Genomic DNA, 21,070 nt, shown 5'->3' on the forward strand with positions numbered 1-21,070 from the left:
ATTATTTTCTTTGACTGCTGATGCGTGTCGAACAGCAAAAGTTAAATTTTTTGAACTCGAGCAGCATGCATGGAAAATGCTCTGCCGCATCCTACCGCTACCCTTCCGCGCCACGCTAAACTGGCAAAATGCACCACGCTACTCCCAGCTGCGCGTCCACCATAGACTTTGCATGTAAACTGGCTGCTTTGGCTGCTCAAAACGCGTCCGGTGTGTCCCCGGCTTGAGGAAGAGGTCCCGATCCTTCCATCCATCCTCCGCTCCATGCTACCATCATGATGGTTTCCAACTGACTCTTTCCTCAAAAGACACATCTGGGTTTTTTTAGGTGCAAAATCATTGTTTTTTCAAATTGTTCTCATTCTGCACTGAGATCAAAGCTTCATAACACAGATCCCTCTGTAGTACTCCACCCTATGGAGCACGAAAACATCGGGAGTCACCCTCCTGCTGCTGCATGGACTGACGAGCCCCGATCCTCCTGATTATCTGTCATTTAACGGTTTATCAAAGTCAGAGCATCCGGCCATGCTTGTGTGAACAGTGGATTTGTCTGTTTTATTGAGTCATTAATTTCTCGTGGATCATTAGTCGCATACATCCTTGTTTTGACAAATGCAGGTTGTGAATTATGCACACATTCATTGTGCTTCCTCCTCCTCGATGCAAACATGCCCTCCCCCACCCCCAAATGCATTACATGATAAACAGAGAGCACCCCACCACATTACCCAAATGTGTTTGTGGGGGTGTCCGTCACTCCATTACAGAGAGAAGCGCTCCGTCACCACAGCGAGTGGATGACACACGATGTGACCATCATCAAGCTTTTCACTGAGCCTGTTGGAGCGTCTGAGGGGAACAACATTAATGTAACACACACAGATGAAAAATTAAGGAAGGCCCGACGTCTCCTCACAAGAAATGATGTTTGGTCTCAGTAGCACATCGTGCCATTTTGCAAGAAAGAGCAAGAACTGATTTTGAAGAGGTATTTATGGATAAACCAAATGTCTTCAGCTGGCAGACTCTGTTGAGATGAGTGCCGGCCTTCAGATGAGGCTGGATCAATCACATCCACAGCGTTACATTTATTCCCCGGATAAAAAATGTCTTCTCTTATTTAAAAAAAAAGGCTTCTCATAAAAGCTCTCATATGTGATGCTATTCTTGTTTAAAAGCTAATGAAAGTTATTTATCCTTAAAGTGATTCTGAATGGAAAGCACTTGGAAGGAAATAAAATTAACTTTAAAAAATGTCTAATAGAAAGGGCAGTTTTTCCATTTTGACAGTTGTTTTTGCACAAGTTAATATTGAAATTTGTTTAGCAAATTAAGCGACTTTAAATATTTGATGACAAGTGTGAACGAGGCACAACGGGCAGGGTTTTATCACTTTGAATTTTGAACTTATGTTAACATTAAGTTTTGTTAAACAGACATTTCAAATGGAGCTGTGCAGTAAAAATGACTCAGAGCATTATTAGTTTAGAGAGGTTTTTGTGGGCAAGTTGAGCTGACAGATAGCCTGAGTGTAGATCAAAGCAGATTTTGCAAACATGTCAAAGCAGTTCATGCAAAACACATGTGCCCACTTTCATGATATAATCAAAAATACAAAATACACTTTTAAAAGGAGGACAGGTGGATTTAGATCAGCTTTTTAAGGATTATTATTTATCATTAATCTGATTTTAGACTGGGATATTGGCATCAGATGTATTCTGCAAGAGGAGAGCTCCCCAACAGGTCAATACAGTTTTAGAGCAATGCATGTGGATGAAGCCTACAATGACTTTGCAACTAAGAAAAATACATTTCTTAAGACAATCAAAACTCAAACTACATGGCTGAGCACCTCTGCAACTCATAGAAGGAAGTTAAACCCAGCAAAAGTCACGATACATTTGGGAGCCTCCCTGCAGTTCACCAACATGTCATGGACAAGTAAGATACCATTTTAAGGCCTGTAGATTAGACACTCTGCTGGTGTGAATCTCTTCTTCTTAACACTGTGTCACGACTCGTGACTCTGCAGTGTGGAAACTGGTCAGATGGCTGCTTCCAGAATAAGATCAAAACCAAAAATGCGAGATTGGAATTTGTTTCACAAATGTCTCATTTCAAAACAAGAAAATTCACTGCAAAAACTGTCCATCTWACCAAGTTTTAAAATCTTATATCCAGCCAAACAGTCTCTTTGATCTTGTTTTGAGACTGATTTACTAAACAAGAACTGATTGTGTAAGAATAACAATCTTGTTTTCAGAATGTGTAAGATTATTTGTCTTGTTAGCCTGAAAAGTTGACTCAATTTGTCAAAAATTCCTGCCAATGGAGGAAGAAAATTTTACTTGGTAGTTGGAAAGATTCGTGAATTAAGAAAAAAACTGAGTCAAATCAAGTATTTCAAGAAGATTTTAAAACTTGGTTAGGTGGACATTTTTTGCAGTGTTTGCACTAAACTTTGGTGAAAATGTGTAATGATAAAACAGCAAAGTTTTATAGCAAGGACATTTCAGAAATGTTCTTCTCACACTTTAAAGCTTAAGGTAGTACTACCTCCCTACCAGACCCTTTTTAAATTAAGAGATTTACTTAGGTAATGTATTTCTTGTCTTTATTCCTGCAGTAAAACCCCAGGAACATTTCACCCCTCCACCACAAAAATAAAAATAAAAAAAAATAAAAAAAACATCAACAAACAGTGAACAAATCTGCACACACAAAAACAATTAATGCAGCTTTACATGCTGATATTCAAAAAGAAAATAGCTAAAAGAAAGTTCAAATGTCACAAAAGTAAATGTAGTAACTGAAGAGCATTAATAACTTTGCATTCCTTTTGGGAACGTGTATTTCCTCAGACTTGGAGTTTAAGACGGACATCATCTCAAGTTGAGAAATATTGTCATTTTAACTATTTTAGTAAAACCCGGAAAAAATAAAAATGTTCCCAATCTTATGCGATTTTGTGAGATATGATGGTCTGAATATGTGTTGTGAATAACTGTCAGCTACAAACACAGCTAAATTTCTGTAAGATTTAATTAAATACCTACATGTAACTGACTGAATTATAGACATTTTGGTGTTTTGCAGAGTCAGTTGGTTGTGGTAAATTAGACACTTGGAATTGAAATAGGTTGTGTCCTTTGGTTCTTCAGTTGCAAATGTACATCCAGTGATTAACTCCAGAAAGTTTCAATAAAATTCTTCAAGTGGTTCATGAGATATTTTAGCACCAGACAGATAATCATACTAATTTCTGATATAAACTAATTTTAGGTGCAGTTATAAGTTTCACGTTTTTAATTATTCAGATTTTCTTGTAATTTACTTGGACCTTTGTCTTCTTCATGCACAGTGTTTTTGAAGCTTTACAGTCTGGATTCACGTTGCAGATCAGAGGTTCTGATTGCAACTTTAACAGATAAGGCAGAGTGAGAGAAGGTATATTGATATTTTAATTGGATTGTTCTTTGTGTCTGGAGCTTTCGTTGGGCTTTCCTCTTTGACCTTGTTGTCTCTGCTGGGTGCGTGCTCGGTCTGATCCGACCTGCCCGGCCCGTTGTTTGGTTTATTGACTGACAGCAGACAGGCTACTGCACCTCCAATGGCCTAAATAGGTTTTCATTTTTTATTGGCAGGCTTGTGGCTGTGGCTGTCAATGTGAGGCTTTTTACACTTTAACAGCTCAAGGTTTCAAAACAAATTCTACTGGCTTGTAAAATCAAACAGAATGAAATGAAATCAAAAGAAGACATGCAGAGGGTGGCACTAGGCAAAAACAAATCAGGGATCAGAAGAAAACTGTAGACCTTGTGTTTACATCAACAGCTTTTCAGTGATTCATCAGTAAATAGCAGCTAGACTAGATTTCCATGGCAAGTTGTGACAAGGTTAGATTCCTGACTGTCAAAATGTTTTGCTTTTTTTGTGTGCTTTTTTCCCCATTATTTCTCTTCAGCACAGTGCAAAAATGAAAATGTAAATCTTTTGTCCAGGTCCCCCTTGGGAATGAGATCTCAATCTCAATTGGGTTTCAAACCTGGTTAAATAAAGGAAACAAATAAAGGAAATATCTAAGATTACACAAAATATACCAAGTCAAATTGATAAAAAACCAAGTCAAATTGATAAAAATATGGTACCAATTTAGATCATAGGATCTACCAAAAATCATTTTGTTTCTTCTGGCTCTTTTACAGTTACAGCTTTTCACAGTTAGGCAAAACGGCTGAAAAGAGCATTTAGTCATGGTGCCTCTGGCTAAGTGAAAATCCAGTGTTGTATAAAGTACCTCAAAGTCATACTTGAGTAAAAGTAGTATTTTATCATAAAAATACTTTGGTAAAAGTTAAAGTCTTCTCTAAAATATTACTTGAGTAAAAGTCTTAAAGTATCTGATATTTTTTTGTACTTAAGTGTCAAAATAAATTTCTGACACAAAATCTACTTAAGTATTAAAAGTAAAAGTACTGAGCAAAAGTGAGCAGTTGGATCTTCCAAAATGACATTTACTGGGAGGTGACCTCCAAAAAATATATTTTCTAACGGTGTGCAGCTGTGATGGGTTGTGTACAAGCTAATAGGGTGTCAGAATGGTATATATTTATACTTCTCATCCAACCACAGTTAAATTCAAATTCTATATATTCTATATCATTCTATAATAGAATTGTCAACTGAGTCTGAATCTCTGCAATTAGAAATCAAGCTTACAAATCACCTTTCAGTAACGGTTGTTGTTACATATAAACCTCCAAGTGTTAATTCAACTAAGTATTTAGCGCAGCTCACTGACATTATAAAAGACATAAAATCAAAAGAGTTTGTGATTCTTGGTGATATCAATATGAATTGGGCTGATAAAACTTCCAAAGGCCTGAAAGCAATGTCTATAAACTTAGGGCTTCAACAGTTAATTAAAGTACCAACAAGATTTGGCAAGACATGCAATTCCATTTTGGATCTTATTTTCACAAATTGATCCTCCATATATGGCATATCTGGAGTTATAAATACTTCAGTCTCAGATCATTCACTTATTTGTGTCATTAGAAAAAACCTTAAGAAACCTACAGGTCATGTGCATGATTTCATTAAAAGGATTCCAAAATCAAAGTTACCCATGTTTCATGCTGAGATTGAGAATACTAACTGGAATGAGGGTATTTCTCTGTCAAATACAAATCACATTTTGTCAATTTTTTATGATAAGTTGGAGACAATACAGGAAAAATATATTTCAACTTGTAAAGTTCCAGTCCGGAAAAATAAAATTCCATGGTTGAATGCCTCTATAATACATCTCCTAAAGTTGAAAGCTTCTTCAATGAAAACTTATAAAATATCAAAAACTTCTGAAAATCGGTCTCGTTTAAACAGTTACCGAAATAAATGTGTTGCTGAATTACACAAAGCCAAACAACAATGTTTTAAAAATCAAATTATTTCAGCCAGTAAGAATCCAAAAATATTATGGGAAATGATTAAGTCAGTGACAGGTGAAAGTAACAATAAAACATTTAATAACAATTCACAAATCTCAGTAAATGGACTTCTTGTTTCTGATCATGAAAAAATTGCTAACTTATTTAATGAATATTTTATTTCTTCAGTAAGGACATCACCGGGACAAGCTAATAGTTTAAAGTTATTTAAATATCCTGACACATCAAAGCAATTTTCATTTTCTGAAATTTCACAGAGTGATGTTTTGAACACACTCCAATCTCTAAATGGCTCACATGCATTTGACAAATATAAGATAAATATGGATTTCTTGAAAATGCATGCCAACACTTTTTTACCATTGTTTCGTCATTTGCTTAATTTATGTATCATGCAGTCTATTTTCCCTGATGCCTGGAAGTTTGCTCAGATTATTCCCATTTTTAAATCTGGTGATCCAACAGAAGTTTCAAACTATCGGRSAWTTTCTGTTCTTCCTATTTTTTCTAAGTTACTTGAAAAAACATTATTTAATCAACTASTTCAGCATCTAGAAGCTAATAATATGCTAAGCAATAGCCAATATGGTTTTCGCACGTCAAGGTCAACCATGTCTGCATTAATTTTATTCACTGAACAAATACGTGCTGCTTTGAACAAAGGTCAAGTAACTGGTGCTGTATATATTGATTTTCGTAAAGCGTTTGACACAGTTGATCATTATACTCTCTTACAAAAGTTGATTTCTTTTCAACTTTCATCATCTGCAGTACTAACGTTTTCCTCTTATTTGACTGACAGGTGTCAGGTTGTGAAACATGGAAGCTCTGTGTCCGGGTCTCTGCCCTGTTCCGTGGGAGTACCGCAGGGTAGCATACTGGGCCCATTGCTTTTCCTATTGTAATAAATGACCTACCAAAAATGTTGAAGTATTCAAATATTTTAATGTATGCTGATGATACTGTTCTTTTTTTAATCTGATTTCAGTATTGAATCTATTAATAGTCAGTTACAAGCAGATCTTCAGACATTTCATGGTTGGCTTCAAGATAATCTTTTGTCAGTTAATGTTAAATTAAGTGAAAATCACAGACCAAGATGGCCACGTCTTCACACAAATGTGAATTTTCAGAAGTAAAGCAAGCAGTGCTGAACCAAATAGGGCATGGAGCAGAACTCAGCTGGGTTGATGGGGTTCACTGAATTAAATGTGTGATGAGAAGTTTAATGGATATCGTTCTCAAAACTTGATGAATTAACTCAGTTCTGCAATTTTCCGGTGAACTAATATTTACACTAGTACAAAGTTGCTGTACTGTATGTCATTATTTATCTTTCCTTTATAATAAAGCTGTTGGTTCTTTAATCACATGACAGAGTGGTCGTATAGATCACCTGTCTACCTGCCTTGCCTACTGATGGTGGTCAGAGGGTCTGGTTGCGCCTGTGTATGGTGGCCTCGCCTCTGTCAGTGTGTCCCAGGGCAGCTGTGGCTACAATTGTAGTTTGCCATCATCAATGTGTGAATGTGAGTGTGCATGGGTGAATGTGAGTAGTGTGAAGCGCTTTGAGTGTCCTGGATGGATAGAAAGGCGCTATATAAGTAGAGATATTGATAAAAAGATATTGATTTTAGCAATCTTTTTACAAGCGTTTAGGGATGTTTCAACCAAGCCACATTGTTACACATCCTTTCACGTGTATGACGTTCAAATTTCATGCAACTAGCACTTTCCTTTCTCAAGTTATGACTCAAATTAGTCTTAAAAACATGTTGCTTCCTGCCCTACTCGATCAAGCTACTCCCCACTGCCTCTCCAGCCTCCTCAAACCCCACTGTCAATCTGACCAATCACGTCTCGGGCCATCTCCGCCCACATCAAGACGTCTGCCAATCACGAGCAGGGACGTCTCTGCCCACTGGACAAAACCTGCTGCAGAGACCCCTAACCCTAAAATTCTGAAAATAGGAACATGTGTTGTCCTGGCCCATCTTTTTAATTCGTTCTCTGAGTCATAACACTTCCATTCTGTTTGCTTTGACCATATTCCACTTTTTTACTGTCAAAGAACTAGTCGTCACCACACTTATGTTACTAAAAGCTCACTCAATATTGTGACTCCCTAACTCTTTAAGAATCTTCTGTTGGGCTAATGATGCTGTCCATCAGTTCTTCCCTATCTGAATTTTTCTAGATTTCATGTTTTTTTGCTTTTTGCTTCAGTTAAACCACTTTTCAATAAACCTAATTTGAACTGACTGTAATTTTTCAAATAAAAAGATGGTAGAAAAATGTGTGTAACCTGCTGCTGAACATAATAGTTAAAAACTATATTTTTGACAAATTTCAATCAGGATTTCATCCAAATCACAGTGCTGGGACAGTGGACAAATGTTTGTTTTAGACAGGACATTTTTGCTCTAATTCATGTATTAATATTTGGAAGGTTAAGCTTCTAACATTCCATCACCTGTTTCAGGCTGTGGTCCAGGTCTAAATGTAACATTAATGTAAATGTGGTGGGTGTATTGGTGCTGTGAAAAGGGCAGTAAAAGGACTTGATGTCTGGGTCAGGGCAAAGCAGAACCATAGTCCACAGCGTCAGCAGCGATCTGACCTCAGCTGCCGTCGCTCCTGAGCTGCACTATTTCCCAACTCTGACAGACACCCTGACAATAAATAACTCCATGAAAAATGAGGAGAGAGGGGGAACACAGTAACCTGCTGAACCTGAGAACCTCCTCACATCGATTATGGAAATCTTCCTGCCGCTGACCTGGCCTATTATGAGTCTTAAGCATTGATTAAATACACATAGGAAAATACTTTGGCAGTTGAATCAGCTGCTGATTCTATTAGCTTCCCTTTACCACCTTTCAAAATCTACCACTGTTTAAAAAGGGGTTCATTTCTGTGTATAAAACTGTTGTCTGAAAATTAAATTAACTCTTGCACAATGTTAATGTCAGACGACCCTGGGTGGGAGGACGGCCCCCGGACCTCTGACCCGGCAGAACATCTGGTCATAAGGAAAATAACAGGGAAGCACAGACCCCCACACACTTAAGCCCCTCTTTTCTTCCTGATTTGGCCAAGATGCATCAAATCATCCAGCACTCGGATCAATAGCTTTTTAAGGTTGACTTCATAAGTAGGTCAAAAGAAGCATGGAGGATATTAGCTCTGGCTGAAATGAGGCTGGCTGGAGTTCACGCTCCTTCCTCGGCCTTAAAGAGCAGATCTGCACTAAAGCTAAGCTCACATGTTATCTGGACACTTCCATCGATACAAGTGGATATTGATAACCTTCTCCAAACCTGTGATGTTAATAGCAGCGCCGCTCCCCCTTGGAGCTGCAGCAGCTTCTTTTAATGGGTGTAAGTGATTAGTTCACCCTTCTACTGGTGATGAATGTGACACCTCACAAATCAGAAAACTCTTGTGCACTTCTCGTTCTTTGTGCAGAGTTTCGAAGCTAACACACTCATAATGGCTTTTGAACTGGTCTGTTCACATTTTGGAAAATAAAAGTATAAAAGCAGCATAGACAGAAAAATGCACATGTAGTTCTTTCATTTCTAGACTGAATGGAGGAGGAACAGTGAATCAGTTAAGAAAATGCTTATTGAGAAGCATTGATGGGTAAGACAAAAAGGAAAAACAAATTAAAAATCTGTTGCCAAACCATTCAATACATCACTAAAACTGATTCACTTTTGAAGCCAGCCCAATTCAAAATGGTTGCCGTAGCCACCTGACCGTAAAATAAAATGGTCATAATTTAGTCAGTCTTACAGAAAAGCTTAAATTTGGTCTGGTAGTAGAGAGTCATCATACTATATGCACTAAATGCTTAAAACTGTGGCATTTGAGTCAAATCAATCTGTTAGCATAATATCTCATGAAAAAAAATGATCATCTTATGTACATTTGATTAATTTTTTGGAGTCAGTGCAATCCAGGATGGCCATTACAACTAATAAGCCTTAGCCAAATCAATACTTTGAGACTGCACATAAGTTTAAAGCAGTTTTTTTTCCATACCACTTTCACAGTCTGTCTCTGTCCCAACTTTCTTTAATAGGTTGCTTCCTTAAAATTCAAATAGACTACTTTTTTCCAAAATAAAAAATTGTCTTGTTTCCTTTGTGGAACATTTGATATTTGAAATTATCAGTTTGAGACTTAGTTTTGTTTCTATTTACATTTTACAGAATCACATTTTTAAAATCGGCATGAAAGCCAGCAGGCCATCTGCATTTTTTTCAAGGGATTCTAGGACTTTCAGCTTACATCTTGATCCTGGCAAATCTTATTGTAAATGACTGCAGTTGGTGAAGGCCTCCAGCTGTCTTCAGAGCTGATCAGATGTGGAGCAGCTTCATCACATTGCAAAGACACTGATGGCTGCTTCACAAACAGAATGTCAACACAATGTCTACTGGTAGCAAGGTGCAAACAAAGGCACCACCCTACTGCTTTAAATTTATGATCTCAGACACAGGAAGAGGCATTTTTATGGAGCTGGTTGTGCCTGGGAAAATTGGTAAACATGAGACAAAGTTGTCAGCTCCATGCAGATAGAGGTATAGAGATGAGTAGTTCCACACAAGGCTCAGATTGTGCCTTGTTTTCTTGTTCAATTCACCGCTGGACTAGAATGCTGTTTTCCCATGCTCATCAAGGCCCCGCGTTTGTTTAGTGATGTAAGCGGGTGTTAATGCCTCTTTAGTTATGTCAGCCCAAGCTGCTGAGGAGACGGCTCAGTCTTCAGTCAGGAGTTGAAGGGTCCCCGTTAACTCCATCGCCTCCAATCCTGAGAGGAAACTCGGCTCAAAAGTAAATGGTCAAAGAAAAAGCTGATCTTTTTAGTTAGATAATCCAGCTAAAAATAGCTTCATGCATGGAGGCAATGGTGGGGAAAGCCAGCAACATCCTCATTCGTTTAGCATACAAAGTAAACAGTCCAAGCTTCATTCCTGCAGATTCCTCTCATGAAGCAATTAGGAACAGAGCCAAGTCTGATTTTTTTTTTATCTGTAGGGAAAAAAAAAAAGTCTCCTGGTGTTCATTAAAGGACAACATGGTTGCAGTTGATTTAAATAGACCAGTTGAATAAATCTTAGACATGTGCAGATGTTTTATACTTTGCTCTCCCACCTTTGTCACTAAAAGACTGTTTTCAATGTCTGCATGTAATGAACCAACCAAAGAGATGCCTTTGCTTTTGTAAGAACTTCAATGTGTATAAAGCACTTCAGATTTGTTACAATTTGTGGTCTAATATTCTGGATTATCTGTATTGCTCTGATTATTTAACTCTTAGTACATTAAATTTAAGTCAGTGTAAGTGTCTATGGTCCAGGATCATCATTTTATTGGTCTGCAATTGCCCAAACAGACACACTAGCTATGAATTGAAAACTTGTGGCCAGATTGTCTAAACTTTAAACTGACTCAGTCTATTCAGATTTTAGATTATGGGATGTCGCTTTAGACCAGGGGTGCCAAACTCTTTCACTGAGGGCGACATGAGCGTTATGGTGGCCCTCAAGGACCACTTGTAAGAACTTTGTTTCGTGTTTAACTTTGACTAAACAGTTTTAACACGTCCTCTTTTTTTTTTTTTAAACACTGATAAGAACTGTGTGTGACTGATTAAATATGTAATGAATACAGAAATATTAAAACAAATAAAGTTTTACTCACTGATGAGTTTCTAGTGAGTAGCTGCATTATGGCAGATTTAGTTTATGTTTGATGGTGACTTTAAGCAGCTTATTTCAGACAGTACTGTGCTATCCAACTAGTTACTTCAAGCCAACAGCTCAGGGACAGGAATTTTTTAATTTCTATTTCATTTATTTTTATTAAAATAAAAATTTATGTGGCCCGCAGGCCTCGTGTTTGACACATGTGCTTTAAACAGTGAAGAGTGCACAAGATTTTTATCCACAAATCACTTGTGATTTACCCCAAGATTGCCAAACTGCTTCCAGATGGAGCTAAGGTTTTAGCAAAGTATTGCATGATAGTCAATTCTTGGGGGAGAAACTTAAGCCAGCAGATATGCCTTACATTTCTTGGGCATTCAAGGTTAATTTACAGACTGAGTTACAATGCATTTACAGAAGCCAAATTGTTTAAAAAAAACTAGTTAATCAGTCAGAATTTAAAAAATTGGAGCAGTGTCTGAGGCTTTGTTTTACAAAGACTGCAAGATGACTGAAAATAGAACTTTTTTCAGACATTTACAAAGTTGATGCATTCCTTAGGATAAATGTACTAAAATTTTTATTTAAAGGACAATTTCACAAGAGCCACTTGTAGCCAGTCTGGAAGACAGAGACATTGTCAGTAAAGATTATAGATTTGAATTCATGAACAGTTTCATCATCTTACCTTTGTCAGTTCAACAGTTTAGGCCCCATAGGGGTAGATCTTTTTCTGCTGCTCAGAACCATGACTGCCAGGGGTGTCTGGACCATGCTCCTTCATATAGTGGATGCTTTGATAGTAGTCCTTGCCCTTTTCATGTTGTTTGTTGAAGGTTGAGTAGGTGCCAGGAGGGTACAAGCCATACAAGAGCCTGTAGTCAAACTGGGGGTAAGGATGGGGAAGAGGATAAGGGTACAGATTGGGGTAGACCCAAGGGCCAACAGAGTCCATTGCAAACCCTGGACCAGCAGAGTAGCCAACTTCCTCAGTTTCACCATGAAACTTTCCATGTTCAGCTTCTTTCTTGACACTAGAGGTCTCGCCAGACTGGAGGCCTGGGCCAGATGGTGCAGCCGGAGCAAGCTCAGCACTAGAGCTGAAATCGTTGGAACTTAAAGCCTCATTGTCAGCAAGGCCCTTTTCAAAGATTGAAGGGACAGTCCACTTTGTTTCTGGGAAACAGAGGTTAACATTTATTAGTACATCCTGTAAAGTCAAGCCTTAGGCAAACATTTCAGATTACCTGGTGGACTAGGTTGAGCTGAGTCAGCATATCCAAGCTGGGCAGGTACAACAGGAACATAGCCAGCACCAACAGCATATCCTGCTGGAAGTGTACCAGACAGCAAGTTTCCTGATGCTGGGTTTGTCTCAAACTGGTAGGAACTGGGCCCAACCATTGGCACATCTCTAGCAGGGCTGTAAGACATGGGTGAATAGTGACCTCCAGGCCTTTCCCAGTTAGAGGAATGGCTATCAGTGTATGAGCCACCACTACTCTGATCCTGAGATTTTGATCCTGGAGCGGGCAAAATAAGATGCATTAAGTAAAGATAGGTCACTACAAAGGGTGTATTAGTCGAATATAGTTTTTTTTCCTTCTTGCCTGCCTTCTCCAGTTTCAGAAATCTTACCTTTAATTGGAAAGCCATGTGTACTCAAAATCAGCATGGCACAGAGGAACGCCCTAAACAAAAAAGAAATCTCAATGGAAGAGCACTTTAATTCAATGAATATGCAATTAGGACCGCTTACCTCAGATAAAACACAGCAGTCATCATGGTCAAACCTAACAGCAACGAACAAGGTGATCATGTTGGTTTATAAATATTGCCCAGAACAAGTCCTGACCATTTAGAGCGTAATGAGTTAATGGCACACAGATGCTGCTCAATGACTCGTCTACTTCTTCTTCTTCTTCTTCTTTTGGTTTAACGGCAGTTGGCAGACTGTTTTAATGCATTACCGCCACTACTAGACTGGATGGTGGAACTGGAGAAGGCAGGCAAGAAGGAAAAAAAACTATATTCGACTAAATAAACCTGTTGATTTCAAAAATAAAATTATTTTACTGAATATGGTGGCAGATTTATCCTACAAAAGCATAATGTAAAGTTCTGCTGTTTTCCATTACTTAATGACCTAAAAAGATTATCTCTGTGATTTCTATATTTGTTACAATGAATCAATACATGTTCCACTGTCTCTGACTGATTACAATATGAACATGTTCCTGTTGGATGTTTACCTATTTTATATAGAGTGCTGGCTCAATGACTCTGGACAGCATCAGACTTTTTGACGTTATAGAGACAGTTGATTGACAGCTGTTTAGCATTTTGTGGAAATGTTCACTTTGACCTATCAAATGTAGTTCTTATCTCCTTATTTTTAAAGGACTGGTTTTGAGCTTTTAAAGTTTTATTCACGAACTTGTCATTTTTATTTATGAACCTGCAAAGGGAGATTTAAGGAGCTCAGTGATAGAAAATATAAATTTAAGCCTCATTATTGTTTGAGAATTGTGACGGTTTTCCAAATTTAATGTCATAATGCTGCTTTATGATTCTTTTCTAACATCACACCAATCTTGTGATATCTCATGAGACAGTATTTCTAAAGTTTGACCAAAACACCTGCAACTTTGTTATTTCTCATCACAAGATGATCTTAGTTTGAAACTAATAAGAACGTGGGAGATATGTATTCCGTATAGGAATGTTAGGCCTTTTTATTAGGTAAATTATGACACATCGTCAAGTGTCTCATATCTATGTTCATCTGAGATTATATTAGTCTAGTTTCACATTGGAATTTAAAAAAAAAACAAAAAAACAAACAAACACAAAACATATTTTTTATCATCTTAAGGCAGTCAGGGCACTGTGTCTGAATGTAATTTAATGATGGCATTTTAGTCACATTTTTAATCAAAATTTTGTTGTGTTTGCAACATATCTTATAAACCACTGGATAAATTTAAATGAAATTCTCAGAAAAATAATAAAAACATCTATATTTGAATAACTTTTTGAGAACTCCTGTTCTGTGGGACGGTGGCTCAGTTGGTAGAGCTGTTGTGAGTCATCCTCACTACAATCTCTAGAGCTACACAGGGCAGCTTTAGCTGAGTGGTTAAGGGAGTCGTCCTCCAATAAGAGTGTTGGGGTTGCAGCTTCACCACTATTGAGCCCCATTGCCTCTGATATGTGTCCCATCAGTGTATGAATGTGATCTAAAGCACTGATCAGTCTTTATAGAATGTTTTATTTAGATTATCACTACTGAGAGACATAAGAGTGTGAATGGATAAATGAGGAAACAGATTATGTCACAAAGCACTTTGAGTATCCTGGTTGGATAGAAAGGTGCTGTATAAGTACAATTCAAAAACATTTTGCTTAAAAACTTTGGTTTTACCTGCTGTTGTTAACCCTGTTTGACTGTTAGTAAAATATCTAAAGAACCCATTTAATAACAGCTATAACTTTTCTCTATAACTAATCTCTTCTTATCATAAAATGATTTTAGTTGAAAACTCTGGGTGGTATGGAGCATGTATGGGGAGTGTGATTTGAGTGTTACATCTATCTTGTGTGTTTTTGAATGAGTGGGTGTGAGGATGACGGTGGGATTGTGTGATTGTGTCTGTGTATGCTTGGACATGCGTCAGGCTGGGTCTTGGGCTGCCCCCGCTTCTGGTTCACCGGAGGTGGGGGGGCACTGCTGGTGGTGGGCTTCATCCCCCTGCCACTCTGCCCTCTGGTGGGCTGTGCCTTCGCCGGCTGATGCGCTGGTGCGCTGGTGGCCCTCGGTGTCTGGGCGCTTGGGCGTGTGCCGGCTCGGCCCGGTGGCTGCTGGTGGGATTTGGGTCTTCTGGCCCTATCGGGACTTGGCCTGGGGGTAGTGCGCCCTGGGGGCCCGGGCTTCTGTGTCCATGCCTGGGTCTACTCCGGCGCGGCAGGTGCCGGCGGGGCCTGTGAGCTCGCCGCTGCTGGCCCTGGGGGATTACTGTGTGGGGTCGCTGGCGGGGCTCTCCTGGTTCTCTCCTATAGTCCACTCTGGGCGGAGCGAGTGTGCAGTTCTTCCTGCACTGGTGGCCCTGGGGGCTCCGTGCTTGGGATCCCTCTTGGGGTCTTTGGCACTGGTCTCCCTTATGTCTGCTTTGGGTCTCGGGGGTTGGGTCTGTGGGTCTCCACATTCACTATTAAATATTCCAGTGGAAAGATCACTACCTTCTTATGACACTTAAACACCCAGTTTATGTGTCAAAAGAAGGTATTGAACTGTTTTTGATAGGTCAAGACCTCCTAAAATGCCTCCAACCACTGATAGATGTCAAAAATCTAAAATTTTGTACACAAACAAAACAGCTGCTGCCCATCAAACTCCCTCCTGAGTTTAGCACCCCGTGTCTTACACTGAATTTCTCAGGAGGCAGAACTATCTCCTCACCTGGCACAGTTCTAGCCCAAGCAGAGAAACAGCTGAATCGGAGTCCGACTCGACATGCAACCTCAAAGATTCAACAAAACTCAACCACACTCAGTGATAACAAATCAAACCTTAAGGCAGCTGCGCTAACACAATTACACCAAACACGTTTTGTGCTGCAGGAGCGGCCGGTTTACATGCAAAGTCTATGGTGGATGCGCATCTAGGGGTCTCGCGGCACATCTAGTCCATTTAGCGTGGCGCACAAGGAAGCGGAAGGTAACAGTAGAGCATTTTCCGTGCATGCAGTGTAGCGAAAGCAGTTGATGCTCGAGTTCAAAAATCTGAACTTTTGCTGCTCTACAATGATGATGGAGAAACTAATATTCAGTTCTGTTTTCTACTGAAGTGGCTTAAAAAAGAAAAACTCTGGCACAAAATGTTAAAGTGCTTTGATCCACCCACTATAAAAACGTTCTATTCCTAAATAAAAATATAAATAAAATATCAAGTTCTCCACCCTGTGATTTTTTTATCTTACAAAAACATTCTCCCTGACAGATAATGAATAAGGTTAAAACTTGTCACTGTTTGGTGACCAACACTCTCCCATTGCTGAAGCACAAAAATAAACCAGTTAGGTGCAATTCTTGAACAACTCAGTTTGGTGAAGATGAATGCTGATCTTCACACATTCCTGTCCTTTTGAGGCTTCACTCACTCTGGGGCACATTCCGTTGGCTCTATGAAGTCTGGTGACCTCAGTCTCCCTCATTTACAGCCAATGACTTTAAGTGTGTTCAATCCAATCTGCAGGTATTTATTGAGAGAGAAGTGCACAGACTCCCACTAAGTAAATTGAAATCACTGCGTCCCGTGGGACAGGGACGGCTGGGTGGGGGAGCAAGCTCACAATCAGTGAGGGATATAAGAATATTTATGCATCACTCATGATGTTATTATCATTTATTCCATCTATAAAAAAGGTGTACTGTTCCAGCTCTGTCACTCAAAAATTATTTTAATGCTCTCTAATTCAAACAGAACACAAGAGGAAGATGGTGATGAGAAATTTGTTGGCTGCAAAAATATCTCTTGAATCACTGGACAGATTTGATCAAAACCAGCTGAAAGTAATTACCCCATGTTCATTTACAACTGATTAACTTTTGGTGCTAATCCGCATTCAAGATAGCCACCATAGCTAAGCGACCTTAGAAAACACAAATTTAAACGTTAATGATAAAGGGCTCTCGCACCACGTTCAGAACTCGATGCCCGTGTATTTTGCAAAGTTTGAACAAAGCTATGTTTGATGTCAAAATGGGCAGACCCCAAAAAAGATCCCACACCAATCAGCCTAACCAACAACATTGATACATTTTGAGCACTAGGCTGTGAAGAAACATTGGGCCTCATGCAAGAACCGTTTGTACGCACAGATTTGTTCTTAAATTGTGCGTACGAGTGATTTAGGAGAATTTGTGGCATTCACCAATGTTTTCGTATTCTAAGATTTTTTTCAGATACGAACAAAATTTACGAGTGGTCCAGACCTGTCGTATGTTTTACGTGAAGTCAGTCTGCTGTTATCCAGACGGGTTTTCTTCACTAATAACTTTATATTTCGTTAGTTTGAAGATATTTTGAGTTGAAAATAAATCACACTCCATAATTATGTTGACAATAAGTTATTCTGCTTGAATTAGAGTTATAATTTTAAATGTAATAATTTAGACTAACAACATAAATTGTCCGTCCGGCCGGCTTACCCACTATCGGGGGCGGGGGCAGCAGGAGACCCCGCGCTATCCCCAACGACACTTTCCAGCTCGTCCTGGGGGACACCGAGACGTTCCCAGGCCAGAGGGAATACATGATCCCTCCAGTGAGTCCTGGATTTTCTCCAAAGTGCCAGACATATTTTGAAAACATTTTAAAATGCTTATTTCAAACCCACATCTGAGACCACCTGCGGTTTTGAAAAGTTCATCTCTCTAGAACAATGATTCCCAACCTATGTAAAAAAATTAAAACACATTTACGCAATGGGGAAATTGCAGACAAAATCACAGAATTGACGAAACAAAATAGAATCCAGTAAGAAAAGCAGAATCTCACAGAAGTTGCTTCATTTGGATGAGTTTCTGAGGTATTTTGGACAATGCAATGTATTTTGGATGCTGCCGCTTCCTGTGCCTGCCATTACCTGCTTTGTTTATTTAATTACTTACTCACTTTCAAGGCAACATTTTTATCTTATGTTTAATTTGAATTGAAAAGATAAAACTGCCTGAAAATTAAATGTTCAAGTCAAGAGGATTAAACAAACAATTTTCATTTAATAATTAATTGTACATTATAACACTAGTACATTACTATGTGACGTGTGCTGATGACCACTTGACCAGGTCACCCTTGTAAAAGAGATCTCGATCTCAACGGGCTCTATCTGGTTAAATAAAGGTGATTGATTGATTATAGTTTTGGAGAATCTTTAATATGTTTGAGGGGGTACTAGTGGTATGACAAAATGGCTTAGGGGGTCCACAAGTCTAAAACGGTTGGGAACCACTGCTCTAGAACATTATAAAAAAATGCAGTTATTAACTTTTGGTGACATGTTTAAAGTTGCCTAGTTGCCCTGGCCACGCCCTTTAGCTGCTGGTAGTGATGAATATTTACTTGGTTTCTAAAAGGGTCTAAACTTTATCTGGCAATTTTGAAGTAGCAACGATAAAAGGTTTGAGTGGGAGATTTTTTTTGAACACAACAAGGTATTTTTATACTGCCATTTGGCGGCGCAGTGGTCAATTCAAAATATTTGCATTCGGTCCATGTTCAGGACTGTATGGCTATCTACCACTTACATTTTTGAACTGTTTGGACCAACAATTAGATCAAGTAAAACTGGGTGTATTCCAAAAAAAATTGAATTTGAATATGCTGAAATTTAAGGATGAAATAGTGTTTGGTGTGACGTGAGAATCGCTGGAATTTGTCATTTTTTTCTAAATGGACAACTTCCTGTTGGTTTTAGAATATGACACCAAGAGACTTTTTTGTTTTTACTGGACTGATGTACCTATGTACCAAATTTCACATTTGTATTATAATGTCATAAGAAGGGCTAATGTTTAGATGGTTTGGTGTCACATTGTTGATATAATATGATATTTTGTTTTGTTTTCCTCATCCTCCCTTGTGTGGTTTTTAGTTTTTCTGTTAAGGGTTGTGCCTCCTCATGATGCATGATGTCTTCATGAAAATGATCCTTGCTCTGTGCAAGGTCTGTGGCTGCATGACCCAGAGCACCTGTTCTCCTATGTTTGTTATGTTCTGGCTTCTTATGAACGGGTGTTCTGAACTGTAATTTCATTGTGCTCTGTACAATGACAAAAAAGGTCTAACCTATCTAATCTATCTAATCTTCAGAGACCCACTTTGCCATGCCCACATCTGGATCTTCGTGCCTCCCCAGTTTTACACTAATTCTAAATGTTTTATAAATCTCAGGTACTAGAACATGGTGAAAAAAGCCTCCTGTCGGAAGAAAAAAATCAGTTTAAAAACAATAAGACCTTCTGCTGTTTCACAACTCTTGGGCCCTAATTACACTCTAAAAATGAAATGTTGGATTTACTTAACCATGTTATGTGACCTGGTTCCACTTAACTGAGTTGAGTAAATTCAAAGCAACATGCTCATGTTCTTTGGCTAAAAAACTGGTTTATTGCTTTGAATTTACTCAACTCAGTTAAGTGGAACCAGGTAATATAATATGGTTAAGTAAATCCAACGTTTCATTTTTTACAGTGTATACAAAAAGTATTGATGTGGTTGTTACTGAGTTTCAATACCAACACATACTTCGAGTGCTATTTGATGCATGAGATCTTTGCCTAAAACATTTGCATTAACTGCTGGGGTCAGTCATATTTGTCTCTTAACATATCTCATGAACCACAGGATTGATTTTTAGTGTCACTCTCACACAATAATCATTTGATGAGAACAGCTGTTTATTTTTTTAAGTCAGTCTGTTTTAAAATGGTCTTTACAGCTAAGCTAATTGAATTTGCAGACATGAAAACTCTCTGCAACTCAGTCAAATTTACAGATATTGAGCTAACACCTCGTGTTTGTAGCTGATGGTGATTCTCAACGTGAATCTGAGCGTGACATTGTGCAACATATCATGACTTAGTGAGGATGTGGGACACTTTGACAGGAATGCCCAACATCACATTGTTCCAGCTCCAGCTGAGTGAAACTTGAATTGTAAACTATGCAGGTCAGTGCAGCCAGAGTCATGCTAAGCAAATAAAAGCAGTGATGTAATACACCCTCCTACTCTGTCAGCTCAGGATTGAAGACATGGTTCATTACCAGAAAGACACTTGAACCCAGTGTAGCTTAGTGATAACGCATAAATCAAATCATGATAAATGCATCTGATTGGTCTTTGTTCTGAGTGCATATTGCACTGTGTTTTAATGCAGAAAGATGGATTCTTATGTAAAAATCAATAGAGGAGGATATTCTCCAGAAATGTGTAAGCGTTTAACATTATGGATCTTTTTTGACAGAGAAGCAGCTGCTGCTTCAAGCTGAAAATGTTATTGTTTTTGTCAATCGATATATGAGCCACTTCTTTTACCATCTTCACTCTTCAAGCACCATTTGTCTTCTCAAGTACACTTAGATGGCCCATGTTCACTTCCAAGATATTCTATGATGATTCTAAAATATTGTTTTTTTTTCTCTCCTACTGCTGATCAGGCAGGGCAGTTTCATATGCCTAAAAGGATTGGCTTGTTTTCCATCAAGTGGTCAGGATGTCAATGGAAATGTCAGAAAATATAAAAGAAGTCAGTTCTTTAAAGCTTAGTGATGACTTCAGATGTTTAAAAAGATTTGATTATAATATGACACAAAATTAAACACCACATTTCATGTCAGAATTTAAGATTTTAGGATTCATCTTAATTATCTGTAATTTCATGCCAATATGTGTTGTAAATGAATCCCAGCTACAGCATTAAAGTTGAGCTGCATCAATTTCTGTGTTGGTTAAGGTCAATATGGTAAATGGACTGAACTTATATAACGCTTCATCAAGCCTCATCAGACCCCAAAGTGCTTTACACTACAGTCATTCACCCATTCACACACTGATGGTAAGCTACACTGTAGCCACAGCTGCACTGGGGCACAGGGGCTGCCATGCATTGCAACACCAGACCCTTTGACCAATATCAGTAGGCAAGGTGGATAAAGTGTCTTTCCCAAGGACATGAAGACTAAGACACCCAGAATGGGGAACTGAACTGCACTGAAAAAAATATTTTTGGGTGTAGTAACATTTACTGTATTCTTTTAAATTTTACAAAACAATATCAAAATCTCTAACTACTAGAATTTACTAAATAAACAATATGCATTACATATATATATAT

General features: G+C 38.5%; 1 protein-coding gene across 2 annotated transcripts; it reads right to left on the minus strand.

Annotated features, from left to right (window-relative positions):
* Positions 1-8,869: 8,869 nt before the first annotated feature.
* Positions 8,870-13,102, minus strand: LOC106513801 (uncharacterized). 2 transcript variants are annotated; one of them, XM_014002795.1, is made up of 5 exons: positions 12,933-13,102; positions 12,812-12,864; positions 12,421-12,696; positions 11,862-12,349; positions 8,870-10,496 (listed from the first exon to the last, which is right to left on the minus strand). In XM_014002795.1, exons 1-4 carry the CDS (start codon positions 12,956-12,958, stop codon positions 11,880-11,882), a joined length of 825 nt encoding a protein of 274 aa, XP_013858249.1. In that variant the 5' UTR covers positions 12,959-13,102; the 3' UTR covers positions 8,870-10,496; positions 11,862-11,879. The 2 variants fall into 2 exon arrangements, with proteins under 2 accessions (XP_013858249.1, XP_013858248.1); XM_014002794.1 differs by lacking the exon at positions 8,870-10,496 and adding an exon at positions 11,737-11,794.
* Between the last annotated feature and the right edge of the window lie 7,968 nt (positions 13,103-21,070).

This window comes from Austrofundulus limnaeus, unplaced genomic scaffold (assembly GCF_001266775.1).
Source record: "Austrofundulus limnaeus strain Quisiro unplaced genomic scaffold, Austrofundulus_limnaeus-1.0 Scaffold15, whole genome shotgun sequence".
NCBI lineage: Eukaryota > Metazoa > Chordata > Actinopteri > Cyprinodontiformes > Rivulidae > Austrofundulus > Austrofundulus limnaeus.